Here is an 18924-nt window from a genome sequence, read left to right on the forward strand (position 1 = left end):
GACAGGCTGTGTCTTTATCATCGAGATTAGGGCCAATGTTGTGATCCAGACCAGGAACTGCCATGGCTCTGTGTCCCATTGTTTGCGAGGCATCGTTCCGTCTGATCTTTTACCATCCTTTTAAGAAAAGCGGAGACAAGGTTAGAACTGGCAGTCTCAGCAGCCGCATTTCACGTCTGATAGTCCTGCAGGAACGAAAATACACCACGTCCATGGGAGGTGTTGTATTTGGAAATATAGTTAACAGAATAAAATTAGTTTATGCAAACAACTTCATTTGTGAAACATGGACCCACTTTAATTTACCATTTTTGTCTATGCGGTAGATGAGAGGGCTGAGGCGGTCCACTATGGAGTAGGGACCGGTCCATTTCGACTCCAGTGTGTGATCCCTTTTGCCCAACTTCAAATACATTACCTGATCCCCTGGTTCCAACAGTAGGGAATCCCCGGTTTTATTTTGATCCATTTTTGTATTCATGAGCTCAATGGCTTGTCTTATTCTATGCTGCAGGGTGGCTTTGTCTTCCTGCAACTGTTTTAACCACTGCCAGTGCTCATGAGTTGTAGTCTCTGGTTCTGCTACTTGTTCTGGGTTGATGACTAACCTCATTGCCTGTCCGAAGAGGATCTGGTATGGCTGGATTTTAGTTCTCAGCCTGTTACTGCTGCGAATGGCTGCTAATATTAGCGGCAGTTTTTCCGGCCAATTCTTACCGGTGTTGTCTACAACTTTCCTAAGGACTTCTTTAATAGTGTGGTTCATTCTCTCTACTTGTCCAGAAGACTGTGGTCTGTATGGGACATGGAGTTTGTGTGAAATTCCTAAGGCTTTAAGTAGTAGAGTAAATATGTCTCCCACAAAAGATCCCCCGTTGCCCGAGTCAATGATCTCGGGAGTCCCATATCTGCAAACTACTTCAGAGAATAGTTTCTTAGCAGCTGTGCGGGCGCTGTTGTTCCTAGTAGGGAAAGCTTCCACCCAACCTGAAAAGGAATCTATGATTACAAGTAGATATCGAAATCCTTCTTGACTCCTTGGCAATTTATCAATGAAGTCAATTTGGATTCTATGCCAGGGTCCCAGACTTCTTTGATGCAGCATCTGAGGCTGGTGTGGAGGACGAGCTTTATCTTTGGCACACTGTATACAATTTTTGACCCATGTATCCACATCATCTCTCATCCCCTTCTATTCTGCCACTTGCTTTAACCTTCCCAGCGTTCCTTCCACTCCTTCATGCATGAACTGATGAGCTATGTTCACCAGTTCCTGCCTTTCAATTCTTCCTGGGATGCGGACTGCTTCTAATACCTTCTTTTTCTGCCTTCGGGTCACCGCTGCTATCCCTTCATAATCTCTGGCTATGGCATCAGCATGGTTATTCCATACTGTTTCAGCTGTGGAGCCTTTTCCATGTGCCTTGACATGTTTGATTTTAAACTGGTTGGGATGAGAGGTAACCCAGGCACAAATCCATCTCCATATGCTATCTCTTTCCCGTCTGCGGCTTTCCAATTGTTCCTCTTGAAGCCGGTGTCCTGGATCAGTGCAAGGACGTCCTCTGTAAGTCTTTGCACCTGTGTCTCGAGCTGGCCAAAAACCAAAATATCATCCACATAGGAATAGACAAGTGGTCGGTCAGAAGGACTTAACTGGTCCAGCATATCTACCACATGTTTGTGGGCGATAGCTGGAGAGTCTTGGAATCCTTGGGGTAGGCGCTGAAATGTGTACTGCTGGTCTCTGATGGTGAAGGCAAACCGGTCCTGTGAATCAGGATGGAATGGAATGGCAAAGAAACAGTTACCCAGATCTATAACTGAAAAATACCTGGAGGTGGCTTGCACCTTTTGGATGACCTGTGTCACATCTGCCACGATGGGGGCCAGGGTATACTTCCTTTGTTGAGTATCAGAGGGGTAGCCGTGTTAGTCTGGTTCTGTAAAAGCAGCAAAGAATCCTGTGGCACCTTATAGACTAACAGACGTTTTGCAGCATGAGCTTTCGTGGGTGAATACCCACTTCTTCGGATTCTTCCTTTGTTGATTCTCCTATAGTCAATGGTTAGTCTCCAGGATTGCCCATCTGCCTTCATGACTGGTCAGACAGGGGAGTTATAAGGGGAGTTAGTTTTTCTAATTACTCCCTGCTCTTCCAGGTCCTGAATGATTTGGACGAGCTGTGTCTCTGCTTCCCTGGGATACTGATATTGCTTCTGTGGGGACACCAGTTCACCTACAATTTTAACACAAGAGTTAATTCTACCACAATCTGTTTTCTTCTGGGTCCAGACCGTGGGGAATTTAAGACGCCACTTCTCCTGTTGTTCTGCCGTGAGCACAGCAACTAGTTTATCACTTCTGTTACTGACAAACTTATCATGGCTTGCTGTAGGGAGATAAGGGGGAAGGGTTTCCAGTCTCCATAGAGTGCTTCTGGGGAGATCAATAATAATGTTATTTTTGAACAACCAGTCCGTGCCCAGGATCACGGCATCTGTCATATGTTTTGTTTGAATCAGATTCCCAGTGATGTGGAAACCTTGTACAGAGAATGGTACCTGCACCCCTTCTTGTCCGGTGCTGGGTTTTCCCTGAAATGAGTGTAATATCATATTTTGCCCTTTTGTTCCTGCCAGAGGAGCGGTTTTAATTAGAGAGACGGAAGCTCCAGTATCAATTAGAGCCATCATAGGAGCTTGATTTCCCTGCTGGATGTAGATATAGGGTCTTCCTCCTGGATCCCAGGTTAATTCTCCTATAAACCTCCACTGTTGGGCTCCTATGCCAAGTGGGGGTTCCACGTCCAGTGGGCTTCCCTAGGAGTATTCCTGATATTCTAAAGGAGCACGTGGGGTGGTTACCTCTGATATGCCTCCTCACTGGTCCTGCAATCTAAGAATCTCTGTCATAATATCAGCCAAGGGGGTCTTATCCCATTTTTGTCTATCTCCTCCCATCTGTAATAATAGCCTCCATGCCATGCGGTGCACATCAACACCGGGTTTCTCCGGCTGATTACTGCTTTCGGCTGACTGAGATCTTTGAAGGTCTGGATACAGCTGACCCCTAGACTGGTTATTCCCTCTTCCCCTGAATTTAACTTTTGAGTGCCCTCCACGGGATCCTGCAAATCCCTTTGTTCCACTTTCATTTGAGTAGGTGACTGTTGGCTCCATTGCCGCCACATACGCCACCCTTTCCTTTTTAATATTGGGTTTGGGTCTGGCGTGGGTAGTTATTTGTTGTACTATCCCTTTTAATTCTCTTAAGGTGGCACGGTGCCCATCCTGCCAGACTGCAAGCTTGCCTGAATAATAGGGAAGTAGTGAGGCAGTGCAGTCCCTGAGAGATGGTACGGAGAAGGGGATTAAATCTAAATCCTAATAATCTGCATTAGGGCCCACCAGGTGAGAGAATTTTCAGGATCTTCATTAGTGTCCTGAGTAGAAGCCACGGCTTGAGCAATAAAATTGCACCTGCCTGTCTGTTCTCCAAAGGTGGCCATTAGGGCTAGCCCACTATCATCAGCACCAATTCTTATGCGGTCCAGGGCTGCTCGTATTTCTGGTGCCACACATATGCCCATGAGGCAATAAATTTCCTGAGTGTTGAGTGCTTCTCTCCCTGCCAACAGGATGGCATTGGTACACCATCGGGAGAAGGTTTCTCTATTTAGTGTTCCCAAATGATCAGCCATTGCTTTTAAGTCTGAGGCTGATGCTGGAACGATAGTGACCTGTTGATTCCCCCCACTGTCTACTGGGGTGGTCACAGTGTGCCGTTCTATGGCTGCCACCAGAGCCACAACACCCTCTTGTGGGTCATGCCAGATATCTCTCTGTCCAATTTCCCAGGGGTCCCAAATATCTGTGTCCCAATCCGATTGTATTTTACATTCGGTTGGGTTCCATTCTCCTAATGTGACAGCTGCTACTTGGCGGGTCGCAAAACCGAATTTGTGTTTCAACTGCTTAATAGAATCGCAGTGGGTATGGCTTCCCGAGGCTTTGCCCTGTTCTAATGTTAATTTCTTAACCATGCCCTGTAGGATTTGGGTTTTTTTTGATCAAAGCCTGATTTTCTTTTTCTAATTCTGTGAGGGCTGTAATTTGGTCCGTCAGGAATCGTTCTTTACTTTTACTTTCCTGTAACGCTTGTTTTATTATTTCCATTTGGTTGTGAGAATTTGTTGCCATCACTTTCCAATTTTCCACCCCTTTTCCTAATTGGGATATTTTTTCTGTTAAAAATATTTTCTCCTCTTTAAAGGCTGTTAGGCGGAGGTAGCTGTTATTACAAGCCTCCCATAGTAGCTATTACAAGCCTCCCATAGCAGCCAGATTCCTTGCGGTGTCTCTTTTTGCCGCAGTTAGGGGTTTGCATATTGGGCCAATCTATCCTCTAGGTCCGAAATGGTGCAGATATCTGCAAGGGCTTCTTCAGTCCAAGGACTGTGCCTATATCTTTGAAGGATTTGTTGAAAAGGCATTGTCTCTTTAATAAAAGGTGAAGTAGAAGCTACTTTTGACTTCATTTCTTCCTCTGGGACTGTTTTTCCTTGCCTTTTCTTAAACATTTTTAATTTTGTTCAGCGAGCAGCACTGTCTGGTCCCTGGGACCCTCTTGTTGCCCCTGATTTTTCTTTTCCTGCTACCTATCCAGAGGCCAGCAGGTTTTGGTTAACCAAGAATAGAACTGTGCTCTGTAGAGCTGGTTGTGTGCACACAGATTGGTTTACAATAAGTGAGGTAAAAATACCAATAATCCCCCTTTCGCTGTTCTCCACCAAAATGTTATACCAATAAAAAAAACTAGCAGGATCTTATTAAAGGGGACAAGACATTTCACATTTATTGTAAATACCATAACAAAACAAAAGATAACAAAACAATGTTGTTTGGCTACTTATTCCTATGATATATATATATATATATATCTCCATTCACACAATCATTCATACAAGTTCTGTATAGATATTATAGTTACCAGCCTAAAGTTGCTTGTGACAGAATACTGGCCAGGTATCTTGTACACAAGAGTGGAGCCGAGTCCGGGTCAGGTGCACCTGATGCTCCTGGAGGCTGGCAGCAGAACCGTAGACTCAAAGTCCTTAGTCTTCAGAGTCCAGTTTTATAGGAATTTATTCCTATGTCAGTCCATGAGAGTTGCTTCATTCTGCTGTTGCTAAATCAATCAGCAGGTGGCTGGCTCCATGCTGTCAGATGTGTGTTTTTTTCTTACTTTGAGGTGCTGGGGTGGATTCCAGTTCGCCCGCCCGGGGTCATCTGGTTGATTCCACTTGACACCTTCTTCGGCCCGACACTGAATTCTTCAGGCTGGTAACTCCCTAACCATTCATTCATTATTTAAACTAGGCACTCATTCACATACACTCTTTATCTTAATCACATCTATTTCACTGTCTCTTTACCTTTTGGGATGTTACCAATTTATGTGAGACTCCCTGTCTTTTAACATTAAAAAAAATAAAGTGAGATGAAAATGAATTTACAGAGGTTGGGGGGTCTTTATTTATATACTATAATATCCACTGTTTTGGCTTATGGGCGGTGGTTACAAAGTAGTAATTATACAGTTTTGCCTGAGGGATAGGGTCAATTGACAGCTCGTGTGCTGAGTCAATTAACCAATTAACAGCTTACAGCTGCCGTTACAAAGTAAAGTAGCCACTACAAAGTTTCACTTAGAGAACAGGCACTTAGAGTCAATTGACGTTTAACAAGTTTTATACAAAGTATCTCTTTGAGCAGGCTTCACACAGACACAGCTGGTGGCTTGCAGGTTAGAGGCTAAATCTTGGGAATCACATTTATTTCTAACGTAAACCTTTTAATGGTAAAGTCTCAAAAAAATTATTTCTAACAATAAATCTATATATATATATATATATATATATATATATAAACAAACCATATCTAATATAAACCTTCTTTAATATTCCTACAGCCACTTCCAACAAAAAAGCACCAGGTCACTGACCCATGAGTTTCAGCCTAGTTCATTCCTTGCCAGAGACCCCCTAGCTCAGCTCACCTCCTGGGCTGCTTCTCACCTGAAGCTCTGTAGGAAAGTTACAAAGATGAAGGACAACACCAGAGCCAAGCTTCCCATTAGAGAGAGGTGTTATCTTTCTTCCCCCTATGGGCCTTTCCTTGTTAAAGAGAACCACAATGACACTGACTCTCTAATTCTGCAGCTTTCAAGTCTCAGGCTCTGCTGAAGGGAACAGCTGTGGCTGGATAAGAGGCAGCCGGATTCAGGCTGAGACGTGTGGTGCTGAGTTCAGATGGATCTGCCAGAAAGAAGCTGCCGTGATATAAACAGTTGGGTCTGAGGATCCACATTGGTGTCTCTGTAATGTGCAGCATCCTGGGTTTAGTCTCACAGGGCAGGATTGGGCTTTAGGCAGAGCTCTAAGCCAGGGGCAGAGCAGAGCCCTGGGAGGTGCTGGGACTCAGGTGCCCCTCGCAGTCACAGTCCCTCCCCTCGGTCCTTCTCACTGGGCTGGGGCCTTGGGGTGTAATTTATAACTGCCCCAAACCTGCAGTAGTTACTACCCTGGGCTGCTTCCCGGGGTACCCAGGGCTGGGAGGCACCTCACCAGCACCTGCTCTTTGCCTGAGGGAGCCTTGTCTGTGCCTGCTGGGGGTCAGCTCCCCAACTCCACTGCCCACACACGCTCGCTGCTGGGTTTGCAGTTAGCAATATGCCCCTCAGATGCTCAGAGGGCTTGAGGGCAGTCCCCAGACACTGGCAGTAGTCACAGAGCTGCTGCTTCCAGAGAACCAGTAACACTCCCCTGGCCCCTCCCACCTTCACACACACTTACCAGTTCCGATTCAGATCACTGCTCCGCTTAACACACAGCACTGACCTATGCTCATAGCGGAATCACGCCTCAGTTCGACAAAGCCAAGAGTCAAGCAGAAGTGTTGGAAACAAACAGTTACATATAAAATAGTCATGACGTGTTCTAGAGCCTGGACTTATTTACCAAGCGAGTCTCCTGTCTAAGTCCTGGTCACCTGAAATCCTTGCAGTGCTTTACAGCCAGGCTGGCTGTGACCCTTCTTTCAAGAGACCTGCAGGCTGTCAGTTTGTCTCAGATGTTGTACAGACAAAACTACAAAGGATCTTTTCAGGGGGCAAGACAGATTTATTATGATCATTTGATTTATGATCAATAACTAATATTTTAATTCTTATACACACATTATACCTAATACCTACCCACCCACCCCTCCCATTGGATGTTCTGTAGCTGCCGTATAGTTACCAGTCCTGAACATAGCTTGGAGTTTGTAGCTTGTGGCGGTAACTGGCCAGCAAAGCCGGGCACAAGGACGAGCTGGGTCTCTGTTGGGCCTGCACCGATGCCCTTCCATGTTGGCAGCAGAATGTTACTCTCCAAAGTCTTTCATCTCGCCCATCCTTTTTGTAGGCTTGAGTTTGAATCCAGAGTCTATAGGTCTTGCTGTGTCAGGCTGCCTCTGGGTTTGGTGATTGATCACCCGTCAATTGCAGGTGTGACTTTCAGCCTGGGACCTGGCTTTGATCTTCATTCTATTGGACCTTTGTTCTTTTCTTCTTAGGGTGGACTCTTCTCACTTTGTTAGGGCTCTTGTCTGCATCTTCAGCAGGTGGGGCTTGAACTCTATTTCATCAGGACAGGCTGGAGCTGGAGGTTGATTCCATCATCCATACGTACCTCAGTCACACATCTAACCTAAACTAATAAGATTACAGCAGGGTTTGCAAAAAGGAAGATTGGAGGAAGCTTTTACAAAATGGAGTGAGCGTTTTAAAATGGGATTTGAATTACAATATGGCAAACAGTGAACAGAAGTTACAATATAGACAAGTGTAGTGGATAGCACAGTAAACAGAAGTTACAATATTGAAACAGTGCAAGTCTCAGTGATATAATGCTAATACCTATTTTAACACACAGGTGAGCCAGCCTGACCCCAGCTGAGTATTTGTCAGCGTCTTACTGAGACATGGGAACTTTGGCATGAGCTGGTACCTGGTCTGCCAGTGTCACACCTACCCCCTCCCTGCCACTTCCAACCCAATGAGCTCCTGGAAGGGAGTGAACAGGCTTTTCCAGGGCTAATTTTGATAGACTATTGTTATGAGCCCCCTTCCACTGCCGCCTCCTTTGCCTCTGTAAACGCATCAGGTTTGCTGCAGATCCAGTGTCTCTCACTGGTGCATCGCAAGCTGCTGACCCTATTCTCATCATTCAGATACGCGCAGTCACCATCTGCTGTTATCACAAACCTGCAAGACAGAAACCAGGGAGCTGGTGTCAGGTAGGAGTTGGGTGTTTCCCGTCAGTCACAGACCAGGGGAGACACTTGCACAGTGCAGGGAGCTGCTGCACTCACAGCCCCTCACGATTCCCCCTCCTGCACCAGCCACAGCCCCCCCCCCCCCACGATTCCCCCTCCTGCACCAGCCACAGGCCCCACCCCCAGCGGGGGGGCAGTGGGTGGCAGGGCCAGGAGAGGTTCTAAGATCAACTGGCCTCCATGGAGCCTTTATGCTGGGTGGGTATTTTAACCCCAGTTCCTGCTCCCCCCGCACATGCAGCTGGGTCTGGATGGGCCCCTGTAGGCCCAACCCACCCAGTCTTCCCCAGGGGGAGATTCCAGGTGAGTAGCAGCATAAGGAGCAGCAGTAACGCCGCACAGAAGAGCTGGGTCAAAAAGACTCACAGGTGGTTGAATTCGGTGCCATTGACCCATTTCCAGGGCTGCCCCGGGTCCCTCCGGAGGCCGACCCAGTGGTGGGGTTTGCCTTTATAGCGCAGCAGGAAAGCCTAAAAACAGCGAAGGGAGAGGTGGTGTCAGAGCCCCGACCCTGCTGCTCCCCCAGGCTCTGGGCAGGGAATCCCAGGTGTACACAGAAGGGCTCTGAGTGTTTCCAGGGGGTGGCTGGGGATTTTCTCCTCCCTCTTGCCCAGCTCTGGGTAATTCAGTATTAACCCTCCCACCCCAAACCCAGCTCCCCCTCACCCCAATCTGCCCTGGGCTGGGGCAGCTCTTGGGTGCTGCTGGGTCTAAGCCGCATGGGGGGCTAGGGGGAGGGGAGGGCAAGGCCACGTTCTGTGTGAAAGCCTCTCCTTACAGAGCAGCTGAGCTCCCCTCACCATCGCAGGGGAAGAGGCAGGAAAGAGCCCAGCTGATCTCAATAGGAGATGCTGGGAGGGGCCAGGGATGAGAGAAGAGCCCCCCCCCCCCCCAGTCAGAAGGGGCCAGGGCTAACAGGAGCCTCCCCCATCCTCAGCTGGCTGCCCTGGAGCACTGGCTCTTCAAGTTGAGCTGGGATCTCGACCCCCCTCTCCAGTCCCATGCAGCCCAGGAGACACCTGAGCCAGCCCAGCCCTAGAGAGGGACAGTGGCCTATTGGGAAGGCTGACAGGGGATGAGCCCCACAGTCACAGACTGACACTAGAGCCACAGGTCCAACCAGGCCTGGCATTCAGTGGCTGGAAGTCCATTCACTCCGTCCTCCCAGCACGAGAGGGCTCAGAGCTGCTCCTCACCCCACAGGAGCACAGCCCAGGTCGTACTGCAGCAGCCAGCGCTGAGCCAAGACCAGGCCATTGCAATGAGATTCTCTCACCAGGTCCTGCAGGGTGTCGATCCCAGCCAGGGAGGCACCAAGGGAGGAGCAGTTGCTCTGGCTGTTGTTCCAGTTCCCTTCGGCCTCTGAGAAATAGTAGCATTTCCCTCGGTATCCGACCCAGCCATCCGGGCAGCAGGGGCCCAGGGCAGCTGGAGGACACCTAGATCGCAACACTGAAAATGGGAACATAACAAATGTCGTAAGAGGGGACCTGCCAGTCTATGGGGAGAGATGAGCCCCAGCACCCCAGGCTTCTGACACTCCCCTGGCAGATGCTGGGAATCCAGCCCCCGAAAGAGGTTACTTGACCCAGTCTCACTGGGCTGCTGTCTCGGGTTCACGTTCAATAGGGATGGAGCTGACAAACAGCTCATGCTTCAAAGCACATTGAACCAGGCCCAACCTCAGTGTTAGAGCAGGGGATGGGCAGGGACATGCAGAGGGGGTCTGTGCTGCGTTCTACAGCTCATTTCAGTGACATGCCAGCACCTGCCAGCCCGGCCCTGGGCACGACCCGTGGATGCAGGAAGGCCAGGCCGGTACCTCAGGGCGACACGCTGCAGGCAGAGGGCCCAGCTCATCGCTGCCCTGCACCTTCTCCTGTCAATCACCCCCACTCTGCACGGGGGTACCAGCGACTGTGCCTGGGGCCCGGCAACAGTGACTCGGGCCCAAAGTGCTCAGAGCTGGGCTGGGGGGAGCTAATGTCAGTCAGATCGTCCGACACAGAGAGTGCCCAGGTGCCGGGGTCTGGGGGGAGCAGGAGGAGGGTCATGGAGGAACATCCCCCCGGAATCCTCTGTCCCAGGGGCAGAAGCCAGACAGGCCGGGAGGAGAGACTGTGACTGTGGTGGCTCCAGGGGGAATGGGATGCGCAGAGAGGGGGGTGGGAGGGAGGGAGGGAGGGCTGAGAACTCACCTGCCAGGTCAATAACAGCGATGATGAGACATAAGGACACAACTGGAAGGGCAACTGCGAGCACAACTGTACATTTATGGTAGTAATTACATCTCCTGTAGTTACAATGAGGTTCTGAAACACAAAGACCCGTCAGGCCGGGCCACGAGGACACGTCTCACCGACAGCACCAGGGCTAGAGCTGCCCTAGAACAGGCCTACACAACTCGTAAAGCAGTGAGGGCCATATTACTCCAAAGAAAACAGCTGAGGGCCAACCCCCACCGCCCCGCCGACCCCCCTCTGTGCCAAGCCCTCCCGAAACACAACATCCCCCCCAGCGACACCCAGCCACCCCGAAATACTCCCGCTCCCAGCGCTGTCGGCCCCGCAGAAACAAACCCTCCTTCCCCAGCGCTGCTCCACCAAAACAGCGGTATTGAACCTTGGTAATATGTTATAGGGGGCCCCTAAGGTAGTATAATTAAGGTAAAAGAAAAATGTCTTTTTGCTAAAAGTAGAATAAGATCTTCCCCCCACTTCGTAATCAATTGTCCTGTTGAAGGAACGAGGTGGGACTGAGGAAGGCGTGGAAGGCAGCACCTCCAGACAGCTGCAACGCTTGGAGAGGGGATGGGAGCCAGACCAGATCAGTAGAACAGGTCAGCCACCAACTCGCAGCTCGTCTTCTCAGCCCCACTCCACCAACACCGGCTCACCTGCCCCCCACCCCCCCCCGCCAATGCCCGCCCACTCACCCCCCACAGGCCACATGTTGTGCAGGCCTGCCCTAGAACATGCCCTGTTCTGTCAATGGCGCCACCTGTCAGACGCTCTGGGAGAGGAGCCTGGAGGCTCAGGCAGGCTGGGGCTGGCAGAACAGTCCCTCCTTCCCCTCAGCCCAGAGCCCTCCCTGGCACCCCCAGCCAGGCTGTCACGGGGCCTGGTGAGCTCAGGGGCACAGAGACAAGGACCAGCACTGGCCACACACAGCAGAAGGGGGAAGAAGGAACCAGGCAGAGCTGGGCCAGGGCTGTCAAAGCGGATCTGACGCACCCAGCCCAAAAGGCCCCTGCCCAGCCCCACGGCCACCGCTGTGTGCACACGACAGCAGCTGTGAGCCGGGATCGGTGCCCTGAGAGCCCCTCGGGGAGATCCAGTCCCTGCTGCCCACAGATGGGGGGTTGCTGGGCAGTGGCTGCTTCCACTGAGAACATGGCCCCATGTGGGGCAGCCTCAGGGTCTCTCTCCAGCCTGTTCCCAGGCAGCGACGCCCCATTACCTGGCTTCCCTCCAGTCTTCAGGTGTCCATTGCCGTTAACTCTCTCCTGCAGCGGCACTTCACTCTCAGCAGGTCCAGTTGTTGGCTCCATTGTCTCTCTCAGCGACACTCAGGCTACAGATGCTGCTGCAGGTGTTGGGCTGGGGTCAGCTCTTTATCTGTCTGGGTCCAATTCAGCAGCCGCCAAGCCAAGCCGGGGCGGAGGTCCTGGCCCTGGTCCCCGCCCTGCTCCAGACTCTCCAGCCGATCTGAAAGCCAAGATGGACCAAGCAGAACAGGTCGGGGGGGGGGTTGGGTTATTTGTGGTTTCTTGTTCCTGGCCCAGCAGCCCAACCCCTGCCAGAGGCTGTGCCATGGTGATTAAACCCCATCGGCCCCTCCACCCCCTAGGGCTTCAGAGACCTCATCTGCTACGGAACCCAATCGCTGAGACTTGCCCACCTGTGATGGGGGAGAAAAGAGCCCTTGCCTCAGTTCTGCCCTGCTCCCCACAAAAGAGTGAGCACAGAATCATAAGGGGGCAGCATCCTGGCAAATGACTGAGGGAGGGAAGAGCGATGCCCATCCACTAGGTGTTTCCCACCAGAGTACACAGGCGGGCTGGGGGTATCATTGCCCTGCAACCCAAACACATGGGAGGTCGGAGGGGGGGGGGGCCCACAGGGACAGGTGGGTTATTCACATACAGCTTGTCCTGACAGTTAGCAATGCACCGCACTCACTGCAGACACTGGCTGTGCATGTGCAGAATGTCCCTGGTTTGCCTCCTACACGCACGTATCATGCAGCGCATCTGCTTAAGAAGTGGGGTCTTAGCCCCAAGCCCGGACCACAGATCCTGGCACCCACACAGGAGGGGAAAATGTGGGGCAACAGGCATCCCTGCCTCTACTCTGCCCCAAATCCCACACATGTGACCACCCAACACTTCTCCCCACCCCTACTGCCCCTCTCTGCCACAGGAACTTCTTCTTGAGACCTCGTCATGGCAGCTTGCACGAGTTCATGGAACTTCTTACTGGGCTCCTGTTAAGGCAGAATCCCCACTCTGGCACTTTGAGTGCAGAAGGTGGGGGCCCACAAGGATTCTAAAAATTAATGCTGGCCATTCCAGGCTTGTATTAAAACTTCCAAGGTTACAGCTTCTCTTTGACCTTGGTTTGGTAAATGCTGCCACCACCCAATCCAAAAAGAAACACCCCCTTGAACCCAGGAAGGCGCATTTGGGAATTCCTCCCCGTGGAGTACCCTCAAGCCCTTTCACTCCCCCTCTGGGGAAGAGCTCAGAAAGAAAAGAAAGGAAATTATCTGCTGCCACCAGTTAATTAACCAACATGTGCTCAAACCTTTTATGACACCAAAAATCCAATTCTGTTCTTAAAAAAGGTAAATTAAAAACAAAAAGGAAGAAACTATATCTGGAAGTTAGGCTTTTGCTAGATTTTAAAAGAGCAATTCCAAAATTCAAGCACCCAAACTAGCTTTCTTGGGGGTTCAGCTTAAAGGTTACAAGCAAACAAAGGCATCTGGAGTTAGCACAAAGGAGTCCACAAGCCAAAATAAAGAAATAAACCTGATCACATCTATCTAAACATTCCCTGTCCCAATGATTCCTTTTAGGTATGGAAGATAATTTTTCATACCTGGTTCAAACCTTACACAACATTCCTGCTTATAGCATTGCTGCTCCCTGTTCCTGCAGCCCAGAGAGAAGGACAGACCAAAGGAAAGTTTCTTTCCCCATTTTAAGAAGTCCCATTGGCTCTTTTGGTCAGGTGCCCACTTCCTTTCCTTTACCCGGGGGACTTTTAACCCCTTATAGGTAAAGCAAGTAGAGAACAGCCCCCAAGAGGGATTTTACAGCTAACTGGCTGGCTGGCTGTCCACAAAAGGCAGCTACCCCCCTTCATTTATCACAGCTCTTCTTGAAATATCCTCTTTGTTTCACTGCAGAGGGAGTCATCTCAGAGTCCCAGCACTAACTGCTCTTTCAGGATCATATCTGTGTCTGGAATGCGTTCTGGGTCCTGGAGCTCCACCCTGCTCATTCTCTCCTGCAGATTGTATACACAGGCATGAATGGGCCCACCTGGATTCTGTGTCTGCTCACAGAATTCCTTGAGACTGGTTCTAACAGGCACGCTGTCTCCATACACTTCTACAAGAGGCTGAAATCTCTTTTCTACATCTATCTTGTCAGCTGTTGCCGTGAACTTCACTGTGGATCTGGCCTCGCTTTTGAGATGCTTCTCCACAAAATCTACATGATCTTCTTCAGGTCCTCTCAACGCCCATATTCCTGCTTTCACTGACTTAACCCATTCTTCTATCATGATGTCCCAACAAAGCCAGGGGAAGCCACTGAATTCAGATATCTTCCGGTCTCATGGAACATAAATGGTAGGAGGCTTCTTAGCTGCAGCAGCTGGTCTATCCCCACCTTGGCAAATGATAAAACTTCTCTCTGCTCAGATCTAGCTTGTTGTAATGCCTCAGCCTGGTCCAATAATTTGTGCTGAAGTTCAGCAAACTGGCCTCACAGTTCTTTAATTCCAGCCATTATAGGGTTCTTAACCAGACCTGGACAGTGCTACCAGGACTTAACCAGTAAAGAAATAGGGCGGATCCTACGGATACGGTCCTGTTTGGCCCACGGTCTGTGTCCTTGCCCTCCCTCCCTGCCCCAAGCAAACACATATGCACATTGCCCCACGGTCTGTCCCCTCCCACCTCCCCCCCCCTCCAGCAGGCAGGCAGGCAGACAGAGTCCACGGTCTCTGTCCTCATCCCCACAGCAAGCAGACACACGGTCTGTGTCCTCACCCCCCCCCCCCCAGCTCACACACACACACACACACACAGTGTGTCCTCACCCACCCAAGACAGACACTGCCCCGCGGTGCGCGTCCTCACGCCACACCCACCCACCCCCAAGCTGATACACACACTGCTCCACAGTCTGTATCCTCCCCCAGCCTTCCAAGCATAGAGACACATGCATTGCGCTGCGGTCTGTCCTTGCCATCCCCCGAAGCAGACACAAACACATTGCTCCATGGTCTGGTCCTCACCCCCCAGCCCCACGCATAGATACACACACACACACACTGTGCTGCCCTCTGCATTCTCAGCCCCTCCCCCGGCCTGTGCGCACACACCCACAGCTCATGGTTGTATTCAAGGGATTCTCAAACTTCGTTGCACAGCCGCCTTCTGACAACAAAAATGACTACACGATCCCAGGAGCGGGGACCCAGGTAGGGGGTGGCCTGTAACCTGAGCCCCACCAACCAGGGATGAAGCTGGAACCTAAGTCTTTGGCTACAGCAAGTCTAACACCAGCCCTGGCCACTCCATTAAAACAGGGTCGCAACCCACTTTGGGGTCCCAACCCACAGTTTGAGAACCGCTGGTATCCTACTACTCGCTCCAAGCAAAAAAAAGAGCCAGAAGTTGCTGGGGCGGGGGCATCCCAGAGTATGCACTGGGGGTGATGCAGCCCTCCCCTCGCAGCGTGTCCGCCCCCCCCCCCGGTCCCTTCTCCCCACCCCATTTCCCCTGCACCCCGGGATGGGTCTCTAAATCCCCGCCCTTCTCCCCCCATCCCCACAGTCCCTCCCTTACCCTGGATATCTATGAGTCTGGGACTGTCCTCTCCTCACTGGCGCCGGGGATTCGACACTCACCGGCGGCCGCTGGCTGCGGAGGGCAGAGCAGGGATCCCTGCTGGGGCGGCAGCACCACTCGTGCAACGCCCGGCTTCCCTGGCTGTGACGTCATTGAAACACGGCTGTGCAGCGGAGGGCCGACTAGCATTGGCTGAGATCGCTCCGCAGCTAGGTTCTGCCGCGGCTGGTTGGTTGGCCGGCCGGCCGGGGACGGGCTTCTGACGCGGCTGAGTGACGGCCGGCCATTTTATTTAAGGTCGCTCCGAGGCTCAGGCAGCGGCTGGGGGGCTGGCCGGCCGGGCATTGGCTAAATTCTGTCACGGGTTTTGCCGCGTTCGGCTGGCTGGGATTGGCTGTGCGCACAACGCAGGAATTCTCCTCCGTCGGGGGGGAGGATCCCGGCTTCCCCCACGCTCTGGGCAGAACCCCCAGCCTGATCCCCAATATCCCCCAACACGGGTCAACTGCTCTGAGCGGAATCGGCAGCAACCATGAGCATTACACCGTCAGCTCCGAGGAAGTGCACCTTGCACAAAACCCAGCAGCTACACCGCCTCAGCAACACAGAATACTGAGTACACGATACCTGTTCCCTACTCACCACACTAGCATCCCAGAGGACATCACATCAAGTTCAAGATCTGAGCACTCGTCTTCGAGGTACTTAACTGCCTGAGCCCAAGAGAGCTATAAGATCTCACTCAACTTTGTTGCTCAGGCACAACAGAACTTTCTACCCCAAAAGGACAGAGCTGGTCTGTACAGGGACCCAACCCCAAGGCGGCTCTGTCTCAAGGCACCAAAAGATGTAATCAGCAGCCCAATCACCACTACCACCTTCTGTCCCAAGAGCAGGGTTCACTTCTTCAACCTGCCCTCACTAATATACACAGGGCAGCCACACACCCATCCACCCAAGGGGAAAACAACATTTCAGGAAATGCAGAAAAGCTTTTCAAAAACACCTTTCCACTGTAACAAGAATTCCACTCAACATAACTCAAACCAACCAACCAGTTCAAACAAGCCAAACCAACCTACCCCACATAGAGGTCTTATCTCAAAAGGTAAAAGTGCTGGAGACTCCATGAAGACCCCTAGGGACTTGGCTATTGATTTTACATGGAGAGTGTCCAAATACCCCGGTAAGGAGCATCAGTATAGAACACTAAAGCAAAACAGGCAGTTGTTCTTCTGGGGAGAGGAATAGAGACAAAGGAAAACAGTCTGGTTTACATGGAGAATTCTCAGAGACTGTGGAGAATGGGCAGCAATACAAAATCCTAAAACAGAACCACACATGACAGGTGCTAGTCACTCCACTAGAGCACTGGATAGCACTCAGATGCCACGGGTATGGTGTGGTATAAAGCTGAATAACCACATATTAAATCAGAGTTACAAATACCTTTCAGTAACAAAACACTACCACCACCTTCCAAAGCAGCATAAAACTGTGCATAAAAAAAATCCAAACAGCCATAAATTATCAAAGAATGGGTTCTGTAAGAGGTCCTTACCTGGCCTGGCATCCAGTGGGCCTGTTCCTCAGTTTCCGCATAGCAGTTAGGTAGTAAATTCAGTTTAGCTCTTCACAGTCACCATGTCAACAAATGTCCTCCCTCTTCCAGGGTAAGTAAGAATCCAAACAAAACAACACAAGCCCTTCACTCTTCCTGGCCCATCGTCCTCTTCCCAGCTCCTCCCCTTCATTACAGGGTTCACAGAAGTCCACATTTCCCACTTCAGGGTCTGTGCGCCACCTTCTTCCCAAGATGCTGGGGAATGAAGGGGGCAAGGAGACAGCGCAGGATTGGTGTCTTTAACTAGGTGGGGGGTGCACGAGCTAGGCCCACTGCATTCTTCCCCTCCTGCCACATACAGAGTCCTTCACTGGAGTGGTCTTGATGGGGGGGCCTCCACAACAGCAGGTCTTTGGGTTAACACTCCATTGAGATGCATGGGGCAGCTCCCCTCCATTTCAGAGAATGATCTCAGGCTCTCTGCAGACTCAGGCAGATGTTTCTGTGTTGCTTACATTCAAGTCACAGTTCCAGTCTTTTCCTCCCCAAGTATCAAAACTTTAACAAAAAACAAACAAAACAGTCCAGGAGCCAGGGCCCTAGTCAGGGTAAATAATGTTTATGCCTTAATCTGGCCCTGATCAATCCCATTCACAAACAGACCCGCTCTTGATCTCTCATTACTTGTACAGATGCAGGGTTATAACCATGACAGGTTTATAACCTTTTTCCATACCAGGACCCCCAACCCTCAAGACCTGCTGTCTAGCTGGGACCCCGCTGTTTGATACCCGTTCACAACTCTCCTAGGCTGAGAACACTTAAACCATAAGACCAGCTGTAGCTTCACACCGTGCTCACAGCTACTCATGGAGAGAGGAGCCCACAGCCAGAGAACCTTCTTCCAACTGGAGGGTCCCTCTCCATCTACTAGGCAGGCTCACTGCTGGGATCAAACTGAAACATCCCTCCAGGTTTTGGCTTAAACGCCTAAATACCTTTGAGGATCTGGGAGGGAGCAAGGCCCAGCTCTGGGAAATCGACAAACTCAGGAGCATCTGAGAGCAGGGGATGTACAATGTAAACTTGTTTGCAACCATGACCAGAGCAGCCAGACCTGAAACCCCAGGGGCCATTCAGAAGAGAAGCCACTCACCTGATTCATGCCTATTTCTGAGATTCCTGATCCCTTCCTAGCAATCAGATATCCCAGCAGACGATGGGCAGCAGCAGCATCCCCAGTAGTCAAATAAACTGGATTGTCACTTCCTGGGACAAATGATGAGCTGGTCTCTGAGCTGAACCTGAGGGGAGAGAGCAGAAAGATCCTCTAAAGAATCCATGGTACCTACAGAGATAACCAAGACTGGGATTAGAAAGTCTGTTTGAGCAGGAGGAGAGTGACTGGACAATACTTATCTGATCAGTCAGTGCTCAGTGAGAGTCTGTCCATAGGCCCCAGGAACGTTCCTGCAAAGGAAGTAACAGAAAGTTGTTAAGCAAAGCTCAGAATTTAAGGCCAGAAGGGACCATCATGATCCTATAGTCCAGGGGTCCCCAACACAGTGCCACGGGGGCATCTAAATGCGCCCGCATCCTGATCCCCGGTGGAGCACCCGCCAAAATGCCGCCGAATTTCTGCGGCATTGCCTCTCGATGATGCCGCTTGTCATCGAGAGGCCCGCCGAAATGCTGCAGAAATTCAGGGGCGACGCCTCTCGATGATGCCGCTTCTCGCCGACAAGTGATGTCATCGAGAGGCGTCGCCGCCAAAATGCCACAGAAATTCGGGGGCATTTCGGCAGGTGCTCCACTGCTGCTGTGGTCCTTTGTCTAGCGCCCGCCAGATGAAAAGGTTGGGGACCACAGCTCTAGTCTGACCTCCTGCCCATC

General features: G+C 51.0%; 1 protein-coding gene across 1 annotated transcript; it reads right to left on the minus strand.

Annotated features, from left to right (window-relative positions):
- Positions 1-1365: 1365 nt before the first annotated feature.
- LOC123345886 lies at positions 1366-18381 on the minus strand. The gene is given in 9 exon segments (XM_044982943.1): positions 1366-1770; positions 2244-2392; positions 8099-8310; positions 8748-8851; positions 9658-9833; positions 10376-10693; positions 11841-12088; positions 17029-17589; positions 18188-18381. Coding segments are annotated over 7 exon segments (1455 nt in total). The 5' UTR covers positions 11932-12088; positions 17029-17589; positions 18188-18381.
- Positions 18382-18924: the final 543 nt, after the last annotated feature.

Source organism: Mauremys mutica, chromosome 12 (genome assembly GCF_020497125.1).
Source record: "Mauremys mutica isolate MM-2020 ecotype Southern chromosome 12, ASM2049712v1, whole genome shotgun sequence".
Taxonomy (NCBI): domain Eukaryota; kingdom Metazoa; phylum Chordata; order Testudines; family Geoemydidae; genus Mauremys; species Mauremys mutica.